The sequence below is a fragment of the Serinus canaria genome, chromosome 1A (genome assembly GCF_022539315.1).
Source record: "Serinus canaria isolate serCan28SL12 chromosome 1A, serCan2020, whole genome shotgun sequence".
Taxonomy (NCBI): domain Eukaryota; kingdom Metazoa; phylum Chordata; class Aves; order Passeriformes; family Fringillidae; genus Serinus; species Serinus canaria.
The window spans coordinates 65352596-65373976 of NC_066314.1; the positions used below are offsets into that span (position 1 = coordinate 65352596).

The 21381-nt window shown below is 42.2% G+C and overlaps 1 protein-coding gene across 2 annotated transcripts in view; it reads left to right on the plus strand.

Annotated features, from left to right (window-relative positions):
• Positions 1-2053: 2053 nt before the first annotated feature.
• The window catches only part of PHF21B (PHD finger protein 21B), a 142061-nt gene continuing 122733 nt past the window's right edge, over positions 2054-21381 (plus strand). The window contains exons 1-3 of one of the 2 annotated variants that reach the window (XM_030238637.2): positions 2054-2310; positions 2793-2825; positions 3112-3177. In XM_030238637.2, coding sequence (XP_030094497.1) covers positions 2257-2310; positions 2793-2825; positions 3112-3177 — 153 coding nt within the window. In that variant the 5' untranslated portion in view covers positions 2054-2256. The remainder of the gene's footprint in view (positions 2311-2792; positions 2826-3111; positions 3178-21381) is intronic. The other variant, XM_050970108.1, reaches the window with a different exon arrangement.

Genomic DNA, 21381 nt, shown 5'->3' on the forward strand with positions numbered 1-21381 from the left:
CACTAGTGCAGCAAGTCAAGTCAGCAACCATGACTTGACTTGGCTGAACTGGAGCACCTACTTGAGTCAACTCTTCTTGAGTCAACCAGTTTAAAGTGTCGCTGCTGTTATTTATTAACTAAATAGAGTCAGAGGATCTGCATCGCGATCCCTCAGTGCAGGTTCATTTGAGCAGGTCCTATGTCCAAATGTCCCACACTCCCATCCCTTCCCCCTTGAGCTACTACAACCCCGTTTGTGCTCTCCCTTAGTAACTCATCTGCCAGAAGACTTTACCTCCCCTACTTAGACTTTGCTTTTTAATGTGTCTCAGGTCTGACACCCCACTTTGGGCTACGAGGACACCAGCAGTGAGGTGCAGCAGCTTGTCCTGGTGGAGTGGGTGAGGAACCGCCTAAAATGGGTGCGCTGCCCTGTGGCCCTCCCAGACCGACTCTGCGACTCTCCAGCGCCTGGATCTGTGCCTGAAGCAGGTGACACCACCCGGGATCCTGGGCATGGCCCAGCCCGGGCGGCTGCAGGGTTCCCTGGGAGAGCACGGCCCCTCACGGCGTGGGGGAGACACTGGCGGCACGGAGCGAAGGGCGGCTGTCCCGCCTGGCCCCCGTGTGAGCAGCGACGGGGAAGCACATCCAGGCTGGAGAAGAGGAACATGGGCCAAGTGGAGTGGGAGGAGAAGGAGGGGGGGAACTGGGAATGAGCTCTCTCGCCATGCTGGGAGGGAGCGTCCCTCCCTCACGCCGGGGCAGGCCGCAGTGGACACGCTCGGGGTGGGTAGGAAAGGGAATGGAAAGGAAGCTCAATTCCCTGTCCGTGCTCTCGTCCTTTCCTCTGTCCTTTTCCCCTGTCCCTTTCCCTTCCCCTATTCCTATCATTATGTCTGTACCAGCCCCTGCCTGTCCCTATCCCTATGCTTATTTCTGTACCTGTCCTTATTTCAATCCCGATCCCTGTATTTGTCCCTGTCCCTACCCCTGTCCGCATCCCTATCCCTATCCCCTATCCATCTCCGTATCTCCTGTCCCTATTCTTGTCTCTATCCCTGTCCTCTATCCATCTCCGTATCCCCTGTCCCTATTCCTGTCTCTATCCCTGTCCTCTATCCATCTCGTATCCCCTGTCCCTATTCTTGTCTCTATCCCTGTCCTCTATCCATCTCCGTATCCCCTGTCCCTATTCTTGTCTCTATCCCTGTCCCCTATCCCTATTCTTGTCTCTATCCGTGTCCCCCATCCCTCTCTGTATCCCCTGTCCCTATTCTTGTCTCTATCCCTATCTCTGGCCCTGTCTCCTATCCCTCTCAGCTATCCCTACCCTTGTCTCTGTCCTCTGCCCTCTCTCTCTCTCCTTCTCCCTATTCCTCTCCCCATCTCTCCTATCCCTGCCCTATCTCCTATCCCTGGCTACTGACCCCACGCCGCTCTCTCTCCCTGGCCCCGCCCCTCCCTCCCCACTTTGTTGTGGCGGCCCCGGCGGCGCAGCAGCCGTTCTGCGCACGCGCCGGGCCGCGAGGACCCCCCCCCCCCCCCCCCCCCCCCGCTCCATCCGGGCACCCGCGCGCGCGCGCCAAGGCCGTTTCACAACTTTCTGCCCCCCCCCGCGCGGCGGATCCTGGCGCGCGCGCTCTCCCAGGAAATATAGTCCCTGGCCGGCCGTGGCTCCGGGCCCGGCCCCGCCGGAGCGGCCCGCGGGGGCCCCCGGGGGCCGGCGGGGAGAGCGCGGGGCGGGGCGGGGGCGGCCGGGGGCGAGCGGGGGGGGCGCGCAGGCGGGGGCGCGCGGGGAGGGGCCCCCCCAGATCGGCGGAAAGTGAGTAATGAGTCCGTGTCCCCAGCAAAGAGGCGAAGAACTTGCCGTGCACGCCGAGTACTTGTGTCTGCCGGCTGTCCTGCCGCTTTTCCTCCAGTATTGTTGTTCTTGGTGCCGCCACTCCTTTTCTTTTTAATTTTTTATTTTACTTTATTTTTCCCGGGTTTCTTTTTTTTTTTTTTTTTTTTTTTCTTTTTAGTTACTTTAAAAAATTATTTTCTTCCATTTTCCCGCGGAGGGAGGGGTGGCTGGCTGGCGGGTCTGTTGCAAAAGGCAAGAGAGAAAAAAACAAAAAAAAAGCCAAAAAAAAAAAAAAAGAAAGAAAAAAGAAAGGCAGGGGAAAAAAAAAGGCCAAACAAAACCAAACAAAAAACCAAACCAAACAAACAAACAAAAAAACACTTCACTCGGATCTGAAAGTGGCAGGAAAGTGCCTGGCAAGTTGCAGGGATGGAGCTACACAGCTTGCAGGAGGCGTTAAAAGTGGAAATCCAATGTCAGCAGGTAAAAGAATGAAATGCTGAGGCAGCCGGCCGTGCTGTGCCTCGCTCGGGCTCGCAGCACCGGTGTTGCATGTTCGGTGCGAGCCTCGGTGCCGCAGCGGCCCGGGGAGGGGGCGCGGGGGGCGCGGCGGGGACCCCCGGCTCCCCGCCGCAATGGCGAGCACTTCCCCAAAGTACTTTTGCGGCTTGTTTGGCTGAGTTTTGTGTGTGTGTGTGTGTCGTGGAGATGCGGAGTCAACGCTGCAGTCGTGTGAGTGTGAGAGAGTGCGTGTGTGTGCGTGTGTGTGTGTGTTGGAGAGATTAGGACGAGACTTGAATATTTATGAGCTTTGCTTGAAACTGACTCGCAGTGTTTACTTGCCTCTTTGTTCCTTACCCCCCTCCCTCCCCCGTCCACACACATACATACATTTAAAAAAATCCATTAAACTTGAAACAGTTTCTAATTCCTCCTTTTTTGCGGGGCGATTTTTTTTTTAATAGAAACTAGTTGCACAGATGAAGCAAGATCCACAGGTAAATGCAGATCCTTTTTTTTTTTTCTCTTCTTCAGTATTTTATCCCTGCCGTAATAAGCGCAGTTGTGCTGGGACAGCAGGATGAGAAACTTTATCAGTAAGAGATCTCATTTTGTAGTCTGCACTGAGCTTTCTTGCTAAGGAGGGTGTTTTGTGTGTGCATGCTTCTGTACGGCTTCGGTGGAATGGTTTTGCCTTTGAACAATTTCTAGCTCGCAAGTTTATTCATCACGGGGTTAGTTTGCACTTTGCCTTTAATATGCGTCTTGTTGCCGTTTTTGCAGAACGGGGATCTTAAGAAACAAATCCATGAAAGGCAATCAAGACTAGCAGCTCTTAATGAGAAACAAGTAAGGAACAGATCGATTCAGTTGTGCTTGGTTTTTCTTCTTGTTTTTATGATGCACTATCTAAACATCTGAAAAGTGTCTGCGTTAGCTGAAAAATACTGGCGGCAGGGGATATAACATCCATTTTCTTTTGCATAGAGTCAGAAAATGCATGTTTTGATAATGAGGTCGGGTTCTCTGATGTCTTGCTGGGGGAAAGAATTATTTCAGTACTAGTAGTAAAAAGATAAGCAGTAGTTAAAACGTAAGAAAAAAAAAGAGGCGTCCATTTTGAGTTGGTCGACATGTTTTAGGAATATGGAAAATTCTCCTGTCTTGGGCTACTTTGTGCACTTCTGTGTAATGTGCAGAGCAAGAGTTGGGAAGGAGGAGGCTGGAGCCCCGTTCGGAGCCATTTCTGGTTTTAATTACAAAACTGATTTTTATTGATCACTTTATTTCTTTTCTTCGTTTTTTTTTTTTTTTTTTAATTTCCCCTCCCCACTTGCCTTTCTCTTCCCTTGGTCTGATCTGACGTGTTGCCTTTTGATTCGAGTTCACTTAGGCACTTTCACTTTTTTCTACCCCTTCCAAAAATACGAATAAAACCAGATTAACCTGCTTCAGCAGCCAGGGAGAGGGGGAGGAAAAAAACCCACCAAAAACGGGGGAGAGAAACAAAACAAACCAGAAACCTTCCTCCCTACCGCCTCCCCTTCCCGCTCCCCCCGCCCTTCCCAAAGTTTCTCGTGGCTGTTTTTGTGCCGGTGACCCCTGGGCCGAGAGGGCCCGGAAGGAAAGTTCATCGCCGGGGGGCGGCGGGGGCTCAGCGGGGCTCAGCACCGCGGACAGCGCCGCTCGCCCGCCCGGCTCCCCGGCCTCTCTCCCGGCACTTCCAGCGCGGGAAAGGCACTTGGGAAACCAGCGGGAGATCTGCCGGCCCGAGCTCCCCGCTCTCCATCCCGGCGCTGAAGTTTCCGGGTGGCCCCCGGGCTGCTCGGCTCCCCGCTCCGTGCGGCCTGAGCGCGGCCTCTGCCTTCAGCACCGCGGCCGGGGACAGCGCCCGCGGCCCGAAGCCGCCCCTTCCCTTCCTCCCTTCTCTTCCCTCCCTCCCTCCCTCCCTCCGACCCTCCCGGCGAGGGGACGGGGAAAGCCGACACGTGTGCTGCTCCCCCGCTTTCCCCCGTCCCTCTTTTTTGCTTGTTTTGTTTTGTTTTAATTTGTTTGGCTTTCTTTTCTTTCTTTCTTTTTTCTTTTTTTTTTTTTTTTTTTTTTTTTTTGAGCGTGTGTTTTGTTTTGTTTTGCCGGAGTTGTGCTTAAAGTTGCAAAGTGGCTGTGTGCAGCGTGCCTGCGGGCCATGGATGCACGCCACCCTTTTTCTCCCAGTTTATTGTAATGAGAATTGGTCAGCACTCTCAGTTTGGTAGTGGAAGCTTCCATTTTGTGAGGAAGGGGTGTTGGTTCCTCCTAACATGGAGAAAAGTCTGCGGAGTTTGCCGGTGGGGGATGGGGCCCCATTCATGCTGAACATTACCATTTTGATTGCTTTGATGCCATTTTTGGAGGGGGGAGGGGAGAGAATACCCTACTCAGCAGAGCACAAAGATGTTTAATCACTGTATAGAATCAAATCAGATAGTTTCTTTTTAAAAGCAAATCTGACACTACATGATATGTAAGGGCTGTTAGTCCTTGTTTTGCAGTGTGAAACAGCAAATTGTTGACTCTAATACTACTATATTGGGTAGAACCTTGTTGTGGGTTTTTTTTAATAAGGTAAAAGCTTTCCTGCAACAATACATCTTTATGTGTTGTTTCTTAAATATCAAAATAGTTTTACTGTTCTAAGTGGATATTTGTAACATAGATTTGATGATTTCCCCCTATATTGCAGCAACTGTTTCAAGGCTGTTTAAATTTTTATGATCGTGGTAAATGAGAAGCTATTTATTATATGTCATGTTGGAATTTAGATAAGGCAGAGAGACACATTTGAAAATTCAGCTTGAACATTCTGATTCAGCTTGGGGAAAATGGTTTTTGCTAAGCTTGCACAGCATATTTATGTATAATCCAAACTAACTTGTAAAAAATTCTTGTATATTTATGACTTGCCATTCTCATAATCCTGTAAATAAATCTATAGACCATGAAGTAATTATACATAAAATACATAAATTCTTTAAACAGCATATTTGGCCTAGCAGGAAGCATCCTGTTTTTAGGCAAAACTCTAGATTTCTTTTACTGTTTTCAACATCCTGTGCAACAAGAGTTCATATTTAAGAGCCTGGCTGGTGGTGTGGTGTCCTCGTGCCCCAGGCTGCCACCTCCAGAGGTCTGCAGTGAAATCTTTCTCAGGTCACAAGTGAAATGAGTTTGGAGATCTTAGCTTGTGACCAGGTCACAAACCCATAGAGTAACTTTACAGACTTGCTATAATTAGTAGCTGCTCCTTATGTAGTGGCTTGTAAATTAGCTCTATGTCCTTGAGGGTATAGAGAAGGAGCAGTGAGGACCCCTGAGACCACAGATGGGCTAAGGGTGGAGCTGTTTGGTGGTTTCATGCCCTCACTTTCATGGAAACACCAGTGTAAATTTAAATAGCAGTTCAAGTAGGGAGGTTATTTTTACATATGTATTTACACTCCTTCCTCCTTTATCCCCCCCAAGATTTGTTTAGGCACAGCTAATTCATAATTCAATAATGTATACCTTTGATTTTGTGTACACCGAATACAAAAGACCCTAAAATTGCCTTTCAATTTAACTGCACATGTTAATGATGAAACAGTAAAACAAACAAAAACCCTCATCTACACCTGTTAGGAACATAGCAGGAGTGAATGTTATCTCTCAGTGCCCCCATTCATCACTTTTCATGTAGATGGCTACAGTAGCATTTGTGGCAATGTGTACTTTGCTTGAAAGTTACAAATGAAGAGAAGAAAGAACAGAATGACAAACTCAACTTTTGAGAGAAATTTACAAAGTGGACTTTTATGTACAGCTGGATTTAAAGTTGTATATCCCATTCAAGGATCCCTGGTTAGTCATGATGTTTCCTTTATGTTGGTGGGTTAGAGAAATATAGAATTGAGCATAGTTTTGGTATTTTTCGGTGTCTTCAAATAAATGCTCTAGATCCATCAATTTCATTACTGGAAGGCAATAGCTTCAATCATTTCTTGATTTGGCATCCAACTCAGAAAGACAGCTTAGACTTTGTCACAAGTACATCCCTCAGATGATGTAGTTTTGATTGATTATCATCACATTTGAGAATGGGTTGCCTCTTCTTTAGCCAGATATGATGTGCGAAGACTCCATTAGTTAGTCCAGTGGTTTTACACCTTCAGTCTACAGCACCTGCAGAGCAGCAGTAACATTTTTGTCTAAATTGTCAAGCAACAAGCATTTATATGTAAATAAAAGAGCCATCATAAGAGCCAGCTTTGTCCTTAATAGCACACCAGAGGTGCTCTGCTGCATGTGTTTCTTGCTCTTTATGTCCTTAAAGAGTTGTTAAGGGTTTTTTAATTCTAGAAAGTTGTCTCTTATTAATTAATAGATCAGGATAAAAAAAATAAACAAATCTTTAACCTCCATTGGAAGTTCCTTTTTTCTTGCTCCTCCTTACTGACATAAGTGTTAGTTGGCAAGCCAGGTCTTTAACAATAAACATGTGTGGGTCACTATATTTTTGACCATGATGAACTCTGAATTCAGATACCCTGTCCTGTAGCACAGGAAAGGGTGCTGAATTAAAAATAAAAATATGCCTTCCTAAAAGACATTATGCCATTCACTTGTGTGCTGCCTCATTTCTTTACCATATTTTACTATCTATGCAGAAAAGCAGCATCAGTTTCAGGCAGACTTTCCCTGTGTTATTGCTGGTTTGGGTTTTTTGGGTAGTATACTTGAAATGAAGTCACAGACTGTACTTTGCCTGTGGTGATCACCAGCAAAACCTGTTTGTGGAAAAGGTTCTACTTCTTGAAATTGAAGTACAGTTCTTGTGTAAGTTGTTGGAGATGGTTTAGGTACAGATGTCTCATTGTGCTGATATTGTCTCTATTTTGGGGGAGAGGAGGAAGTGGATTTTGGGTTTGTTGAAGTTCATGCTGGGCTGCACCCACAAATAGCAGCATTGTTTACACGAGGTAAAGAGTAAGTTATTGATATTGCCAGAGCTCAGTATTTCATATGGCAGGGTTCTTTCAAAATGATTAAGGTAAAATAAGGGTTTGTCAAAATGATTAAGGTAAAATAAGGGTTATAAGGTTCAGTAAAAACTCAGGTAAAATCTGAAAGGCATTTCCAGATTGAATTGAACCTTATGTCAAACTCTGACCCAAGGTATGCACTGCCCTCCCTATTGCTGTGGCAAGAACTGCATCCATGTCTGCCTCTGGATGTCAGGAGGCAGGGTGATGGGCTCCCAGGTGGAGTATTAAACTTTCCTATCACTGCACTGAGTCTGTAAACACAGAGACAACAGGTATTAAGTATGACTTTGCCATTCTTCTGTATAATGAGGTCCTGCTGACTTTGTTGGAAATCCTGAACAATTGCAGAATAAAATGACTTACTGGATCAGAGTAAAGATTCTGGATTGTAATTCAGAGAGCTCCAGTTCCCACAAAGCTCCAGTTTTGGTTTTTTTTTTTTTAATTTTATTTGCAAAATCAGGTGGCAAAATGTATTGCTTGTTTTGCTATCTATAGAAAGAGGGAAGAAACTAGGGAAGGATTTACCTTCAGCTTCTTGGAGGAGAAACTTAGGAATATAGTTTGCATAATGACAATCCTAGCATTCTGTTTGTGCTTTCAGTAACAGCATACTGAGATTCCCATGTCATATTGGAGAAAAAGGGTAATAAAGGACATTTTCATGGAGGAATGGCAATATGGCTTTCAGCCTGCCATTAGGTTGCCCTTAAAAAGATTCATGGAATTCACACATCTGTAACAAAAATTTCTACTAGAGGGGTTAGAACCCCATTTTGTTTGGTAGCTGCTGGACTGGCATGGGAATTGCTATTTCATTCCAGCATTTTTCTTTGACTGTACACTTTTCTCTGCTTGTACAGTGTATCACTGGCAGGGCTAACTGTTGAAAAGAGAATGTTACATTCATTCTAACCATTTTAAAGAGTTCACTTTGATATTTTACCCACTTAAAACACCTGCTGTCAGAACAGTACAATTGATTTCAATTAACTTTGAATTTCTTCAATAAGATGACTCTTATAATAACTCCAGTAATCCCATGATGCCTCATTAGAGGAGCTGGCTATGATGATTATCCCTGTGATTTAGCAATTTTTTCCCTACAATGCCTTTGTCTATTTAGAAAAAGGAATTATGCCAACAATACCTTCTTATTTCATTTCTGGTTTTACACTAAAGACACTTGCTACCTGTTACACACTAAAATATCTAATTTATATTGCAGCAAACAGGTATTTGTTCAGATGTGCACAATACTTTAGTGGAAAGACTCTTTCAAAGTAACTTTAGTTCTATGTAGGAACTCTGCATCTTGGAGTTAGAATTTGTTTTAATTTTTGAGCAGACACTTGGGTAGCTGTTAAGTGGTGCTTCTACAGGAGTCTTTGTCAGGAGCTGTGATTTGAGGGAACCAAATCTCCTCTGGTTCATGCTGTGTGTGTGGCTCATCCAGAGCAGGGGGTCATGGCAGGTGTTTAAACCAGTTCATCTTGTCTCAAGACCTCCTGGTATCTGTGGAAGAAAAGGAGAATGTCTTCTTTCCATGGCATGATGCTAAAGAAGAGTTTTGAATGGTGGCTTTTAATAATATTTCCAATGGGATACTGCACCAGTCTAAACACTTCTTCTATGTTCAAGTAGAGAAAATCCCTTTTTATCTCATTGCAGATTTGATTTTCAAGTTGAAAGCATGAAGGCATATAAAGACATGTTCATACAAAGTTACTTTTAACTTTTCCTTCTAAGCCTTTCTCTTTGTGATCAAGGATATTATATGCAGTATTTTTGTACTTGATTATAAAATGATGCCTCCCCGTCCCCTCCTCCCCCAAAACAAAATCTGAAGCATCAACAACATTTTTAAGCAATAGAGTTAAAGGATAGAAATTTGCAAATCAATAAGACAAGGCCATGTTAAATGGTCTATGTGTGGCCATACTGTCAAGGAGGGCAACTGGTACATGCAGTGGAGTTGGAGTAAGGGAAGTATGAAAATAGGCTGCAAGTTTAAGATAAGCACAAAGAAGAGCCAAAAAGAACCAGAATTGGACGAATTGAAATGCAAATCTGTCATTCTGCCATTAAAGTAGACAGTTATTTCAGTGTAATAGACTCATATTTGGTCTATCCAATCCTCATCACACACTCCTTTTACAGGTTTGTATATACATATATTTGTTATAATTTTTTTTTTTTTTTAAACTTAAGGTGGTACTTATTTATTTGGAATTGTTCTTGAGTTAAAATGTACTTCATGAAAAATGTTTTCTCCCCCACCACTCTCTTTTTTGAATCAGCTGCTTATTGTTATGCAGTAGCAATTTCCAGAGTGTCATATGAAATTGCTGATGTGGCTTAGTTCCTGCTCCAACCTGCAACTGCCAATAGTAAGCCTCTATTGAAATCTAATATGTACCACAGGGCTTTTTGCACATGTACAGGCAGACCCTTCTGCTTAATAGACAGAGAACTAGGAAATAGGAGCATGTATCTTCTTTTTTTAACCCATGGAGAACTTAAATGTATGTCCAAGTTTAAACTGTAAAACAATCCTTTGACTAAATTAAAGTAAACCAGAGTATCGACCATAAGTGCAGCTGCAGTAAAATCAAAACAATAAGTACTTGAGAGCTCTGTAGATATGATGGGTGGTGTTAATTTAGGCTTTTGAGAGGCAATCTTATTTTCAAAGCTGCAATTCTGTTTTAAGAGCCTGGGTATTGAGGCTCTGGCCAGAGCAGTGTGTTCACCTGAAGGTTGGTCTGATTGCTTGTGTTTAATGGAGAGAAGCAGATAATTGGCCTTGAAACAGAAGTTAAGTCTATATTGCATATAAGTTATTTTTGTTTCCACATTAATTTAGCTTGATCCTGTTGGTACTTTGTGATGTAGCTTAGGTATTATCTGGGGAGAAAGAGTAGAATTGCCTTTCTGTGCAACTCAGCTATTGATGACAAATCTTATAAGGTTACAGAAAGTGAAATTGTATATTACATTTCAAATAATTGAGTCAAGTGAGAATCATTGATACTTTTGACATGCAGCAGAGATTAACCTACATTTTCTATAATGATCTGTTTTTCTAAAGTGCTTCAAATCAGCCAAGATTGCCTAAAGATTTATTGGTGAGTCAAAGCTTTTCTAAGAATGACGAAGAGAGAAGCTTCCATTCTCAGAAATGTACAGAGTGTCTCTGTGTATAAATTTGCTTCTGTGTCTCTGTGAGTGTGGGTGTGTGTGGTTGGGTGTGAGCATAAGGTCTTTCTCTTTGATATCATTCAGGCAGAAAGCCAATATGCGCATGTAAATGAGCCTGAAAATGTAATTAAAAATATATACGTACTGGGGACTGCAGTACGGAATGTAGTGTGAGCTGCAGGTTATAAAGTGACAAGTAACATCTCCTATATAATCACTGATACTAACTCTCATCTGGGATTTATGCATCTTGTGTGTTATTAAGTGCCAAACAGATAAATGCTGAAATTATTTCTTTAGTGTCATTTCACCACGAAGACTGAAAGCAAAGTACATCTTGCCCATTCTCTTCCCTTCAACCAAAACAAAAGCCTAAGTACACCTATCATCCAAGTGTTACTGTGAGGACTAAAAGTATTTTACATAAAGTCAGATAAAGACCTAATTGATAGCATATCTTTCCTGGCAATAAAATATTACAAAACACACTTACTTGTGAGTATATTAGATCAAGGAAATTCTGTAAATCATTAGCACACGCCTAGGAATTTGTGTACAGATGGAAAAAGAGAAGGATTGCCAGGGGAAAGACATAAACAATTTTGTCCTTTATTTCAGTGTAGATAACAAAGGCTTGCATATAAAAGCCTATATGAGAGGCATCTCAGAAAGTCCAAACTTTAGGAAAGAAACTAGTTTTCTTTGCTTGAAAATATTTTCTGAAAGTTTAGGTCAGAGTGCTGGGTGAGAAGCTAATGTTTCTGCTCTCCTGCTTAGGGAGAAACTACTTGGAAAAGCATTTATTTTGCATTTAAAAATACAGGTGGAGTCCAGATGCATTTCTATCAACAGCTCTGCAGCCCATAAATATGTACAACCTAAACCAGTGCCTTATTTACATTATTTTATTAACATTCTTTGCTGAGTGGGCTTGAATGGAACACAATCTCTCATATAGAGGATCTAATTATAAACACAAGGGACAGAACCAAATAAGCAGTCTTTAAAGGGAAAAGAGTCTGGCAGCTTTGTTTAAAGTGTCCTTTAATGAACTTCTTTAGCAGCTTGTATCTTAGCAACACGTTTTATTACATACCAGTGCGGGAGAAGCAGTTTGCAGATGGAGTTGCACACAGTAATTTATTTCCCCCCTTTCCCCCCTTTTTTTTTCTCCTCTGTGGTGACTCAACTGGAATCTGCAGAGTAGCTTTTCTAACACTGATAGCTCACTGGAAATCCCTGATTGGTTCATTTGTATCTGTTCTGTTTTGTTAGTTGATGAAAAAGGCATTTATTATGGTAAATGCATACTGATTTTGCGTGCTCTTAGAAATTCAGATATGACTGTTTTGAATAGGCATGGATTTAAATGGAAAACAAGCCCAGCTTTTTCCAGTGCACTTTTTTTCCACGGATGTGTTGCATTCAGCACTTGTCCTTGGTTGCACACACCAATGAGTTTCCAGATTTGGAGGTTATTTACTCCCCATGTTGGATGGAATTGTTTTAATTTCTCATCTTTCACCCCTCCAAAACCAATTGGAATATAGGAGTGACAGAAGTATTTGCAATCTTTTTTTTGTCTTCTTAGACAAAAACTGGCACTTAAACTGCAAATATATTTTTTTAAAGCTGCTGTTTCAAAAACCAATTGAAATTCTGCACTACTGTCCCTCCTTCAAATGACCTACAGGGCTGATCTGTGTTGAAAGAAATACTTTTTGTTCTCTCCTCTACTAATTGCAGACCAAGTTCTCCTCATATGTTTTGAGTGAAAAAGTGGGTAGCTTTTTTCAGTGGGGTCTTTGGAGGAATGTGGTGTTATTGAAGATGAGTATGAGCAATACAATCTAGACTTCATTATTTTTTTCTTATAAATTAAAGGGGGAAAATGCCTTTAATGAGCAAACTAAATACTATTCAGCTCAATTTACATTTTCTGGCTAGGCAGGTGTAAGTCCAGAAATATATTTCCCTGGAGTTCACTGGAGTTACCCAAAGTTTGCACTGGTGTGATAAAAATCCGAATATTACCAGAGGGAGCAAAGCAGGTGAGGAGGGGAGAGGGCAGATGAAGGCAGTCCAGAGTGTTAGGAGAACCCACAGAAGATGGAGATTGTTGGCTTAAAGATGCTGCTCTTGGGGATGGCTTCATTAAAATTCAGTTAAGAGCTAATATATTAGGGGTTGATACTAAAAAGACAAAACCTATCCGTTTCATAAAATCCATTGATATTTGCAAGTAGACAGGAGAAAGCTTTGAAAGAGATGGAATTATTTCTCTGCTTAACATTACTGAAATATAAATTCATTTCCATTAACTGGCAAACTGTTATATTTCTTGAGTCCTTAGCTCAAAAAACCCAGTTTCCTTTCACTCCAAAATATGGATGGATGGATGGATGGATCTCTCCAGTTTTCTGGTTTCAGTATGTCAGGTGTCAGCCTGCCTCTTGTCCCTTTTGGATCTGCAATATCTCAGCCTTAGCAGCAGCATAAAGAAGTCCTTTGAATTTTAAAAGCAGTAACAGAGGTAAAGGATGGAGAGGTAAAGGATGCAGTCCCACTCCCCTTTAAACCGTGGTGATACAACTTTTAAAACAGAAGGATGTCCTCAGCCAAAAGTGATTCAGTTGCCAACTGATTAACTTACTTTTTCCTTCACAATCCAGCCCACTGTTAATTAACTTCCTTTGGATTGAGAAAACTCTAATCTGGGGGAATGCACTACAATCTTGCACAATTACCAGGATTAATGATGGTAGTCCAAACTGTCAAACAAGCTAAATCATGAAATTTGCAATATTGCTGGAGAAAGGCTTGTATCTTTTTTTGTAGCTGTAGATCCCTAACAAAAGGGACCTGCCATTACTGGAACAATTCATGTCCTGTCATGAGAAATAGTATTTATGCCAGGCACAGCATTAAAAGACCGTGTCTTAGGTTAATATTTTAATGTGATAGAGCTGGGAATAATTAAGTGAGGTATAAAAACAAGAGTCTTAACATACGAAGAAATTCCCTTCAGAAATGTTGCAGTAAGAGAGAACAAAATGAAGAACTTAATTATTTTATGAAACATTTAGGAAGGAATAGGAACCTGTGTGTCAGATTGACTAATATAAATCAGCAAGATCCAGTGTTTCATTTTTCCTTCAATAAAGAAAAAACCCCTGTTTTTTCTCCAGAAGCACATTTCCAGAAACTTCTTTAACCCTCTGAGTGCTAGCCCTGTATCTCATTACAGAAGTACTTTTAGTAAAGGAAGCTTAAAGGAACTTCCATCCCCAGATGAAGCAAAGACTCATTTATAAACAATGAGAGCAGGAACAATAGAATGCTGAGTGCCTTCTGCATGAATAATATAACTGAGGATTGTGAGAAGCCTATGATTTCTGTATGCCAAGCTCAGCTCAGGAGTGCAGCATTCTGCTGATTTTTTTTGTCATTTGGGAGTTGTGCCTTCTCCCTTTATGTTTGCCATGTGTATGTGCAAACATAAACACAGAGAGGATTAGTGATTAAAGAGGGGACTCAGCAGCTCCTAGCAGTGGTGTGGACACTCAGGTGTCAATCTATAAAACTAGTGGAATTTGGGTTGAGATCTAGGCCTGCACTGAGCCTGAGATAGGTGGAGTAAATGTAAAAGACCTGTTTTAAGAATAGAGTCTGAGCCTCTGTCTGTATCCTTGGCTGGGAGGCTGTTTGCATTTGTGTATCTTTAAGTCAGAGAGTTTATGAGGCCTTCAGTATGAATTCCTATTTCTGACATCTTTAGACAGATTATTTTTATTTATGAGACTATATCTGGAGGTAAGCTCTGGATTTCAGGCCTTTTGGTTGAAAAACTTTGGCCAAAGTTGATTGTTTTATCTTTTTTTCCTCTTGCACTTTCTTAATTAAGTAATTCTCCTAAATATGCTGAAGTGTTTTTGGGTCTGGGTCTGTCTTTATCCTGTGTGTATTTAGGGTTTGGCTTAATGAGATTCTCCTCCAGGATTCAGACCATAAGGTAATGCAAACAGTGAAGGCAGTAGTAGCTGACAGTTTTCCATACACAGTGGAAAAATAAACTTCCCCCAAAACTCATCTTTGAGTGACTTTGCCTACTGTTACAAATACAGAGCAAGTAAGCTGGCATTTTCCTGGCTTGGGCTGCCTGAGGTGGTCCATTTCACCCACTGCTATGAACTTGCTACCCTATTTTATAGAAAAATAGCATATAGTAATGACCAAGATGTTCTTTCCAACCTAAGCCATGCTGTGTTTCTACAGTTCTCTCAAAGTTGAGGTGTTGGGTTATTTTGCAGTTCAGTCCCTGGTTGCTGTTTGCAATTGCCTCCTATTAAACTGAGTGCATTCAAATGATAATGATAGATTTTGTAAGATGATCCAATGTCCTGAAAGCTGGACTAATGTATTTTCCAAAGATCTTCCTACTGTGCAGCCCCTATTAGTTCTACTGTGTTAGCTAGGCAAAGTGGCATGCATCAGCCCTGTCTGTAATTACAATTTCTGATAGTCTTCTATTCTGCTTCACTGTTTGGAAGAAAAAAAGAAAAAGGAAAATGTCTGAGATCTTAGTGTTAAGTTTGTGTAGTTTCCTTGGGTTCAGTTGAGCTGTGCCTGTTTATACTTCTCAAAAAACTGGGCCAGGTGGACCTTGCCATTCCAAAACTACAAAATTGGCCAATCACTGATACAACATTTGTCTGGATCTCCCAGGTTCTTGTTCTTTCATTAAGTTGGCTTCAGTTTAGGTTAGCATCAGCCACTGGTTTGCTGATAGATTTTCTCTAAAGGCTGTGTCTAAACCTTTAGATTTTGGTGTCAAAAAGTAGCTTTAAAAATATTATTCCAGAACAAAGTCTGAATAATAATGCTGAAAATTGCTACATATTTACTTAATGATTCACTGTTCCTTGACAAAGATCTTTTGATCTTATGTATTCATCAGCTGGCCTGTTCCAGCCTATCATATAAATACATGAAGTTTTCAAAATGCAGTGTTCTCAGCACACTTGGCATGTACAGAATCTGGCATTTATTAAAATGCAGTTTCTTGACATGACTGAATTCAGCACTCCTGTAGTCTGTTGAGTTATTATTCACTGAAGGAATTTTGCCTTCTCTGGTTAGGGATCCTCCCAAGTAATTACACTATTTTCAACTTAAAAAAATCTTGAAATTGGAATTAGTGGATGCTGGACTTCTGTGTGAATTTGATTTGCTGTGCTGAATGTGCAGTGGATCAGCCTTAAACAAAAATAATTTGGTTGCTTTACATGCTGTCCAGTGTTGTTCTGAGGGAACTGACTGTTGTCTAAAAGCATCCCAAATGTTTTTAGTGGAAATGGCTTAGAAGACAAAGTAGACACAGGGATTTATGTTTCAAAGGCCAGATTCTGCCAATCTTGAGGCTGTTGGCACAAACACCCTTCATATTTTAAAGAGAAAAATCCCCTCCTCCTGGTAGAAGAGGTGTACAATGTGTACAGAGATCAAAACACACAAAGAGCTTGAGAAAATGAATTTGAGGTGATATCTAGAGCAAAGGGATTAAAATTGAATTTGCAGGTTCTTTGTGAACACAGCAGGGAGGTCCCAGTATTCTGATGAGAAACAGAGAGGCATAGGTCAAAGTTTGAGATGGGAAGATGATTTTCTTTCCCAATTCCTGGCAAAGCAGAGGCTGTGGAGCTTCTGTGGAGGAACTGCTGGCAGGCACACTGTGACTTTATGGATACCCACAACTGGAAGAGGTCTGAGCAGTTTCCTTTTCCCACATTACCTTGTTTCCCAGGAGAAATGGAAGAGAACATTTTAAGATTAATTAGCTAATGATGATAGGCAGGAATTCTCTTCTGCGAATTTGATACTAGAAGGGATATTAAGATGAAGACTCCTGTGCACATTTTTCACTCTTTGTTTATTTGCTTGAAGTTGAGACAGTCTTTCATAGAACAGGCTTTTGCTGAATGTGTACCCAGGAAACGTGCAGGAAGCTGAGTTTTAATGTGATTCAAATCAGTAATATCAAAATGTCAATCAGTAATATCAAATCAGTAGTTGTCAAAATGCTGTGCATTTTTATATCTCAAGGCTAATATACTACATCTATTTTTAATTACCAGCTGTAACTGGAGGTGTGATTGATTTTCCTCTACTGGGGTGTCATTTCTGCATTTCTGTATTCAGTTGTCCATGTTAAAATGTTTGAATAACCCTCTGTTTAGAGTGACAATGTCCCACCTCAGAATGGTAATTTCAAGCTCAATAATTTCAACATTGAAATAACTTTTAATTCCCAGAATGGATCAGTCACTTTGCTTCTCTCACTTGTGTTCCAGGAGGTGTAACAAAAAGCTGATCTAGCAAAATGCATGAGGGAACCTCTCTCTCTGTTTGTTTAGGTAGGTACACCCACCTTAGCTGGGGAAGGAGGAAAATGCAAAGTGCTGAGAGGTGGTGGCATCTAATGCTGTCACTTCCTTAGGACTAAGAAGATCAGTTTCTAATGTGGGTGTTTGTAATGCTTTCTGAGTAGGACAAGTAGTTGTACAGTGAAAACTGAACTCCTGCCAGTCACTGGTAGTTGTACAGGCTCCCAGGCTCCCCTCTGGCTTCTGTCTTTGCTGTGTGGCCTTGGCTCTTTTGTCCTGAAGGCTTTTTAGACTGAGATACAAAGAGATGCTTTCTTTGCTCTTTTGGGGTTCATAGGAAGGTGGTGGTGATGTCACTGTGCAGTGGAGCACTGGAGAGCAGAGCTGTGGGTGCTGAGGACACTGTACGCATCCCAAGGGCTCATCCCTAGGCTGATCCCAAGAACTGAATGGCTGTTCCTGTGTGCTCCAGAAGTGTGCTCTGCTGTTGGGTTTAACCCCAACAGAATCCACTTGGTCCATTCCTGAATCACTTTGCACTGTGAAGCAAAGTACAAAATCTACTTTAATCAGATCACAGGGTGATCTGCTTCAGAAATGAGCTCCTGACCTGGAAGCAGTGTTTATTGTGGATTTACCCAATATGGGTTCCTTGCTGGTGGGTTCCTCTGACACTTAAAACAGCACTACTCATTTCTGGCCTTTCTGTCTCTATAATGACATGCCAGGCATATGATATCTCAGGTATAATGATATCTCCTGAACAGAGGAGAGGGAGGAAGGCAGTTTCCCTGCTTGTGGCCATGAGTATATCAAGTGCATTCCTGTCTATTCTGCATAATGGGGATAAAGAATCAACCCCTATTATCTTTTCCCATGTTATTCTGAGAGCTGGAAATGTTTTATATCCCTAAGATCTGGGCCATTTCAGGTCTTATGGAATTCTGGAATCCCACTTAAAGCTTTTATTTTCTTATTTTGGATGTAAAACTAATATCCCATAATGGCTGGGAACAGGGTCCCTCAAGGCTGGAGCCTCTTCCACAGCATTATAGTATTTTGGGTTGCAGTCTGCACTTTATTTATCTGTGTTAATAGAACTTCATGCCCATTGATTTTGATGTCTTGCTTGAACAGAACATTAGAGAGGCACTTTGGAACTCCTTTTATTTCTTAAGAAAATGCCACCACTTCCCTTTTTCAGCAGGAATTATTGCCTCTCCTTTCAGATTCCTAATGTTTGTAGTGTTGTCCATGACACAAGACCCAGAAAACTCAATGAGGTTCATAAACACAGTTGAAACTTTCTTAGTTCACTCTGAATGTTTTGCTCACTGTAGAAAAGTCAGCAAATATAATTGAAAGAGAGCAGAGTAGTGCCATCTTTAAATGTTAAATAATATTGGCTGTTACAAAACAAGGAAACAAGTGAGTGGTCTTCCAACATTCTCTTTAAAAAGCCAGTAGCATTCTTTCATCCAGAGCTTTACCACTGCTGACCTTCAGTGCTATGAGGAGCTGTGTAGCAGCTGGACAGGGGGTCAAAATGCCAATGGTGCTTCTTCTCACCAGGCTGGGTTGGGTTGTGACCTAATGGTGCAGGGTTTGTGCTGTGGGCAGCAGGGGAAGGGGATCTGCCCCTCTGCTCACAGCACGAACTCAGGTGAGACCCCACCTGCAGAGGTGCTGCCCCTCTGCCCACAGCACAAACTCAGGTGAGACCCCACCTGCAGACCCCACCTGCTCAGGTGAGACCCCACCTGCAGAACTGCCCCAGCCCTGGGGCCCAGCACAGGAAGGGCATGGAGCTGCTGGAGCAAGTCCAAAGGAGGTGCCAAGATGATCAGAGGGCTGGAGCAACTCTGCTGTGAGGAAAGGCTGAGAGAATTGGGATTGCTCAGCCTGGAGAACAGAAGCTGTGGGGTTACCCAGTTGTGGCCTTCCAGCTGAAGGGAACCTGCAAGAAAGATTGAGAGAGACTACAAGGGCCTGGTGTAACAGGACAAGGAAAAGAGAGGGAGTAGGTTGAGATTAGATGTTAGGAAGAAAATCTTCCCTTTGAGGGTGGTGAGGTCCTGGCACAGGTTGCCCAGAGAAGCTGTAGCTGCCCCATCTCTGGAAGTGCTGTGGGCCAGTTTGGACAGGGCTTGGAGCAGCCTGGGATAGTGGAAGGTGTCCTTCCTATGGGAGAGGGTGGGACAAGGTGATCTTTGAGGTCCCTTCCAACACAAACCCATTCTGTGATTCTGTGAGAAGATACTGGTTTTTACCCAGCAATTCCTCCTATGCCAAATGCAGGTATAGCTGTCTTACACAATCCTTGCCTGACACACAGTCCTGATTTCCTGCTGTCAGCATGTTTTTCAATGGCATGACACTCTTTCTTCACAGTAAAGAGTCTGCATAGAAACACATCACAGAATTAATGGAGAACTGTGGATGCTGAGGGATTAGTGTGTAGTGGGGTTCTTGTGGAGTAACAAACATTTCTTTAAAACTTGTGAGGTACAAGGTGTGTAAAGGTACATTCTACAGAGGTCTGTAGAATGTACCAATTTATGTCTTACTGCAACCACAGTAGAAATGAAAGCTGGACATTGTGTTAGTCTGAAAAAGACAAGAAGAATGAGGTTCTGGAACAACTTTCCAATAGGGAAAGTCAAAGCAAACAACCAGTCTTTTATTATCCAGGTGAATCTGTGACATGCAAAGATGTTGAGAAGCCATGGCAGGAGAAAAAAAACAAAGCAGCTACTTGTTTGTGGGCCATAATTTTTGGAAATATTTATGCAGGATACAGAAAAAAAAAGATAAAGGACTGAATGAGTAGCTCAACCTGTAATCCAATCTGTATTTTATGCTATGTGGGGAGTTGGTTCCAGCTGTCATAAACTTCTTGATGGACAGATTCTTTTGTTACATTAAGAAACGGATTTCAAAATTATTTTCTGTTCTAGTTCTTACGGTATCAGTCATAGGAGTGTTTCCATAATAAGTTGAATATAGAGACTTTCAAGGCACAGATTGCTCAGTTTGTAGGAGAGAATTGGTATTTCACAGTAAATCATACAATTTCTGGCACTTCATTTTTCATTGGGATTGTGGTACGTGAAAGAGCCATGAAGAGCCATGAAACATTTTCTCAGAGTACAGTGCTCCACTCAGATACAGGAGGGGACTCTCTGTATGGAGATAGAGGTGACAGTTTAAGTTCCAACACTGGTATTTCTTTTTTAGCTGCCAGGAAGCACCAGAAGATGGCATGGTTTGTACAGATGCGTGCTGGAAAGTGAATGAGTGAGCTTGTGAAGCTGCTATTAAAAATCTTGGGCAGAGTGTTTAACACTGTAGTAAAGAAAAGCAGCAACGTGCAGAATTTTAATTCTTATTTCTTCTTTCTGCCAGTAAGGGACAGCAGTAAAGTCCAACTTATCTATTTATGAATCTCTCTATCTGTCAGTCAGTCTGTCTGTCTGTCTATCTTTATGTCCTTCTCTGAGTTTGGATGGTGCAGAAAATGGGAGGGGAAAAGTAAAAAGAAAGCAATTGTGAAGTAATCTTGGCACAACATACACTGAAAGTCAGCCTGCCAAAAATGGGTCTTGATGATAACTGAAAAAGATGGCACCTTCCCTCAATAATTTTGATGAAAAACTTTGTCTCCTCTGTGTCTGTCAGTTCAAGCCTGAGATCCCAGACTTATCCCTCTAACTTTCCCATTCTCCCCTCTCAGTTCCCAGAAAAGATGTGATGAGCACAGGGTATCAAGTGCAGTGCCAGAGTCTGCTAGCTTTGGGGATTCAGGATTTAAAGATACTTCATCTTAACATTCCTAATGCTGGAAGATGTAGGAGTGTATTTTAAAAGCTGTGTTTGTGGGATTCTGCAGGACCAGCAGGCTCTGCCTAGCCTCCTTTGGTTACAGGATCCAAAGTTTTCTCTCATGCAGGTGGAACTGGTGAAGGTTTTTATCAGTTTAATGAAAGGGTGCCTCAGTAGAGCAGTTTGAGATTGTGGACTAACTGGTCAATATTTCCCCAGCCTTCTGAAAATGTAAAGAACTACTACAATGTTAAAAATTATTTGTTAAAAAATAATTAGTACAGGGGAAGAACAAGTTGAAACTATGTCCCCTACCATAATTGTTTCAGCATATGACATACTATTGCTGATAATCATAAAATCCTAGAATCACAGAATTACTAAGCTTGGAAAACAGCTCCAAGGTTCTCGTGTCCAATTTATGACTTGTCAACACCAGCATGGCACCAAGTGCCACATTCAGTCATTTCTTGTTTTCTGACATTGCTTAGTAAAATTCACAGAACTGTGTGGTTTATTGCACACAGTTGCTTTGATTTTCTTTTTTTTCTTTTCAATGACTATCCAGGCCCTGGTAATGCCTTTTT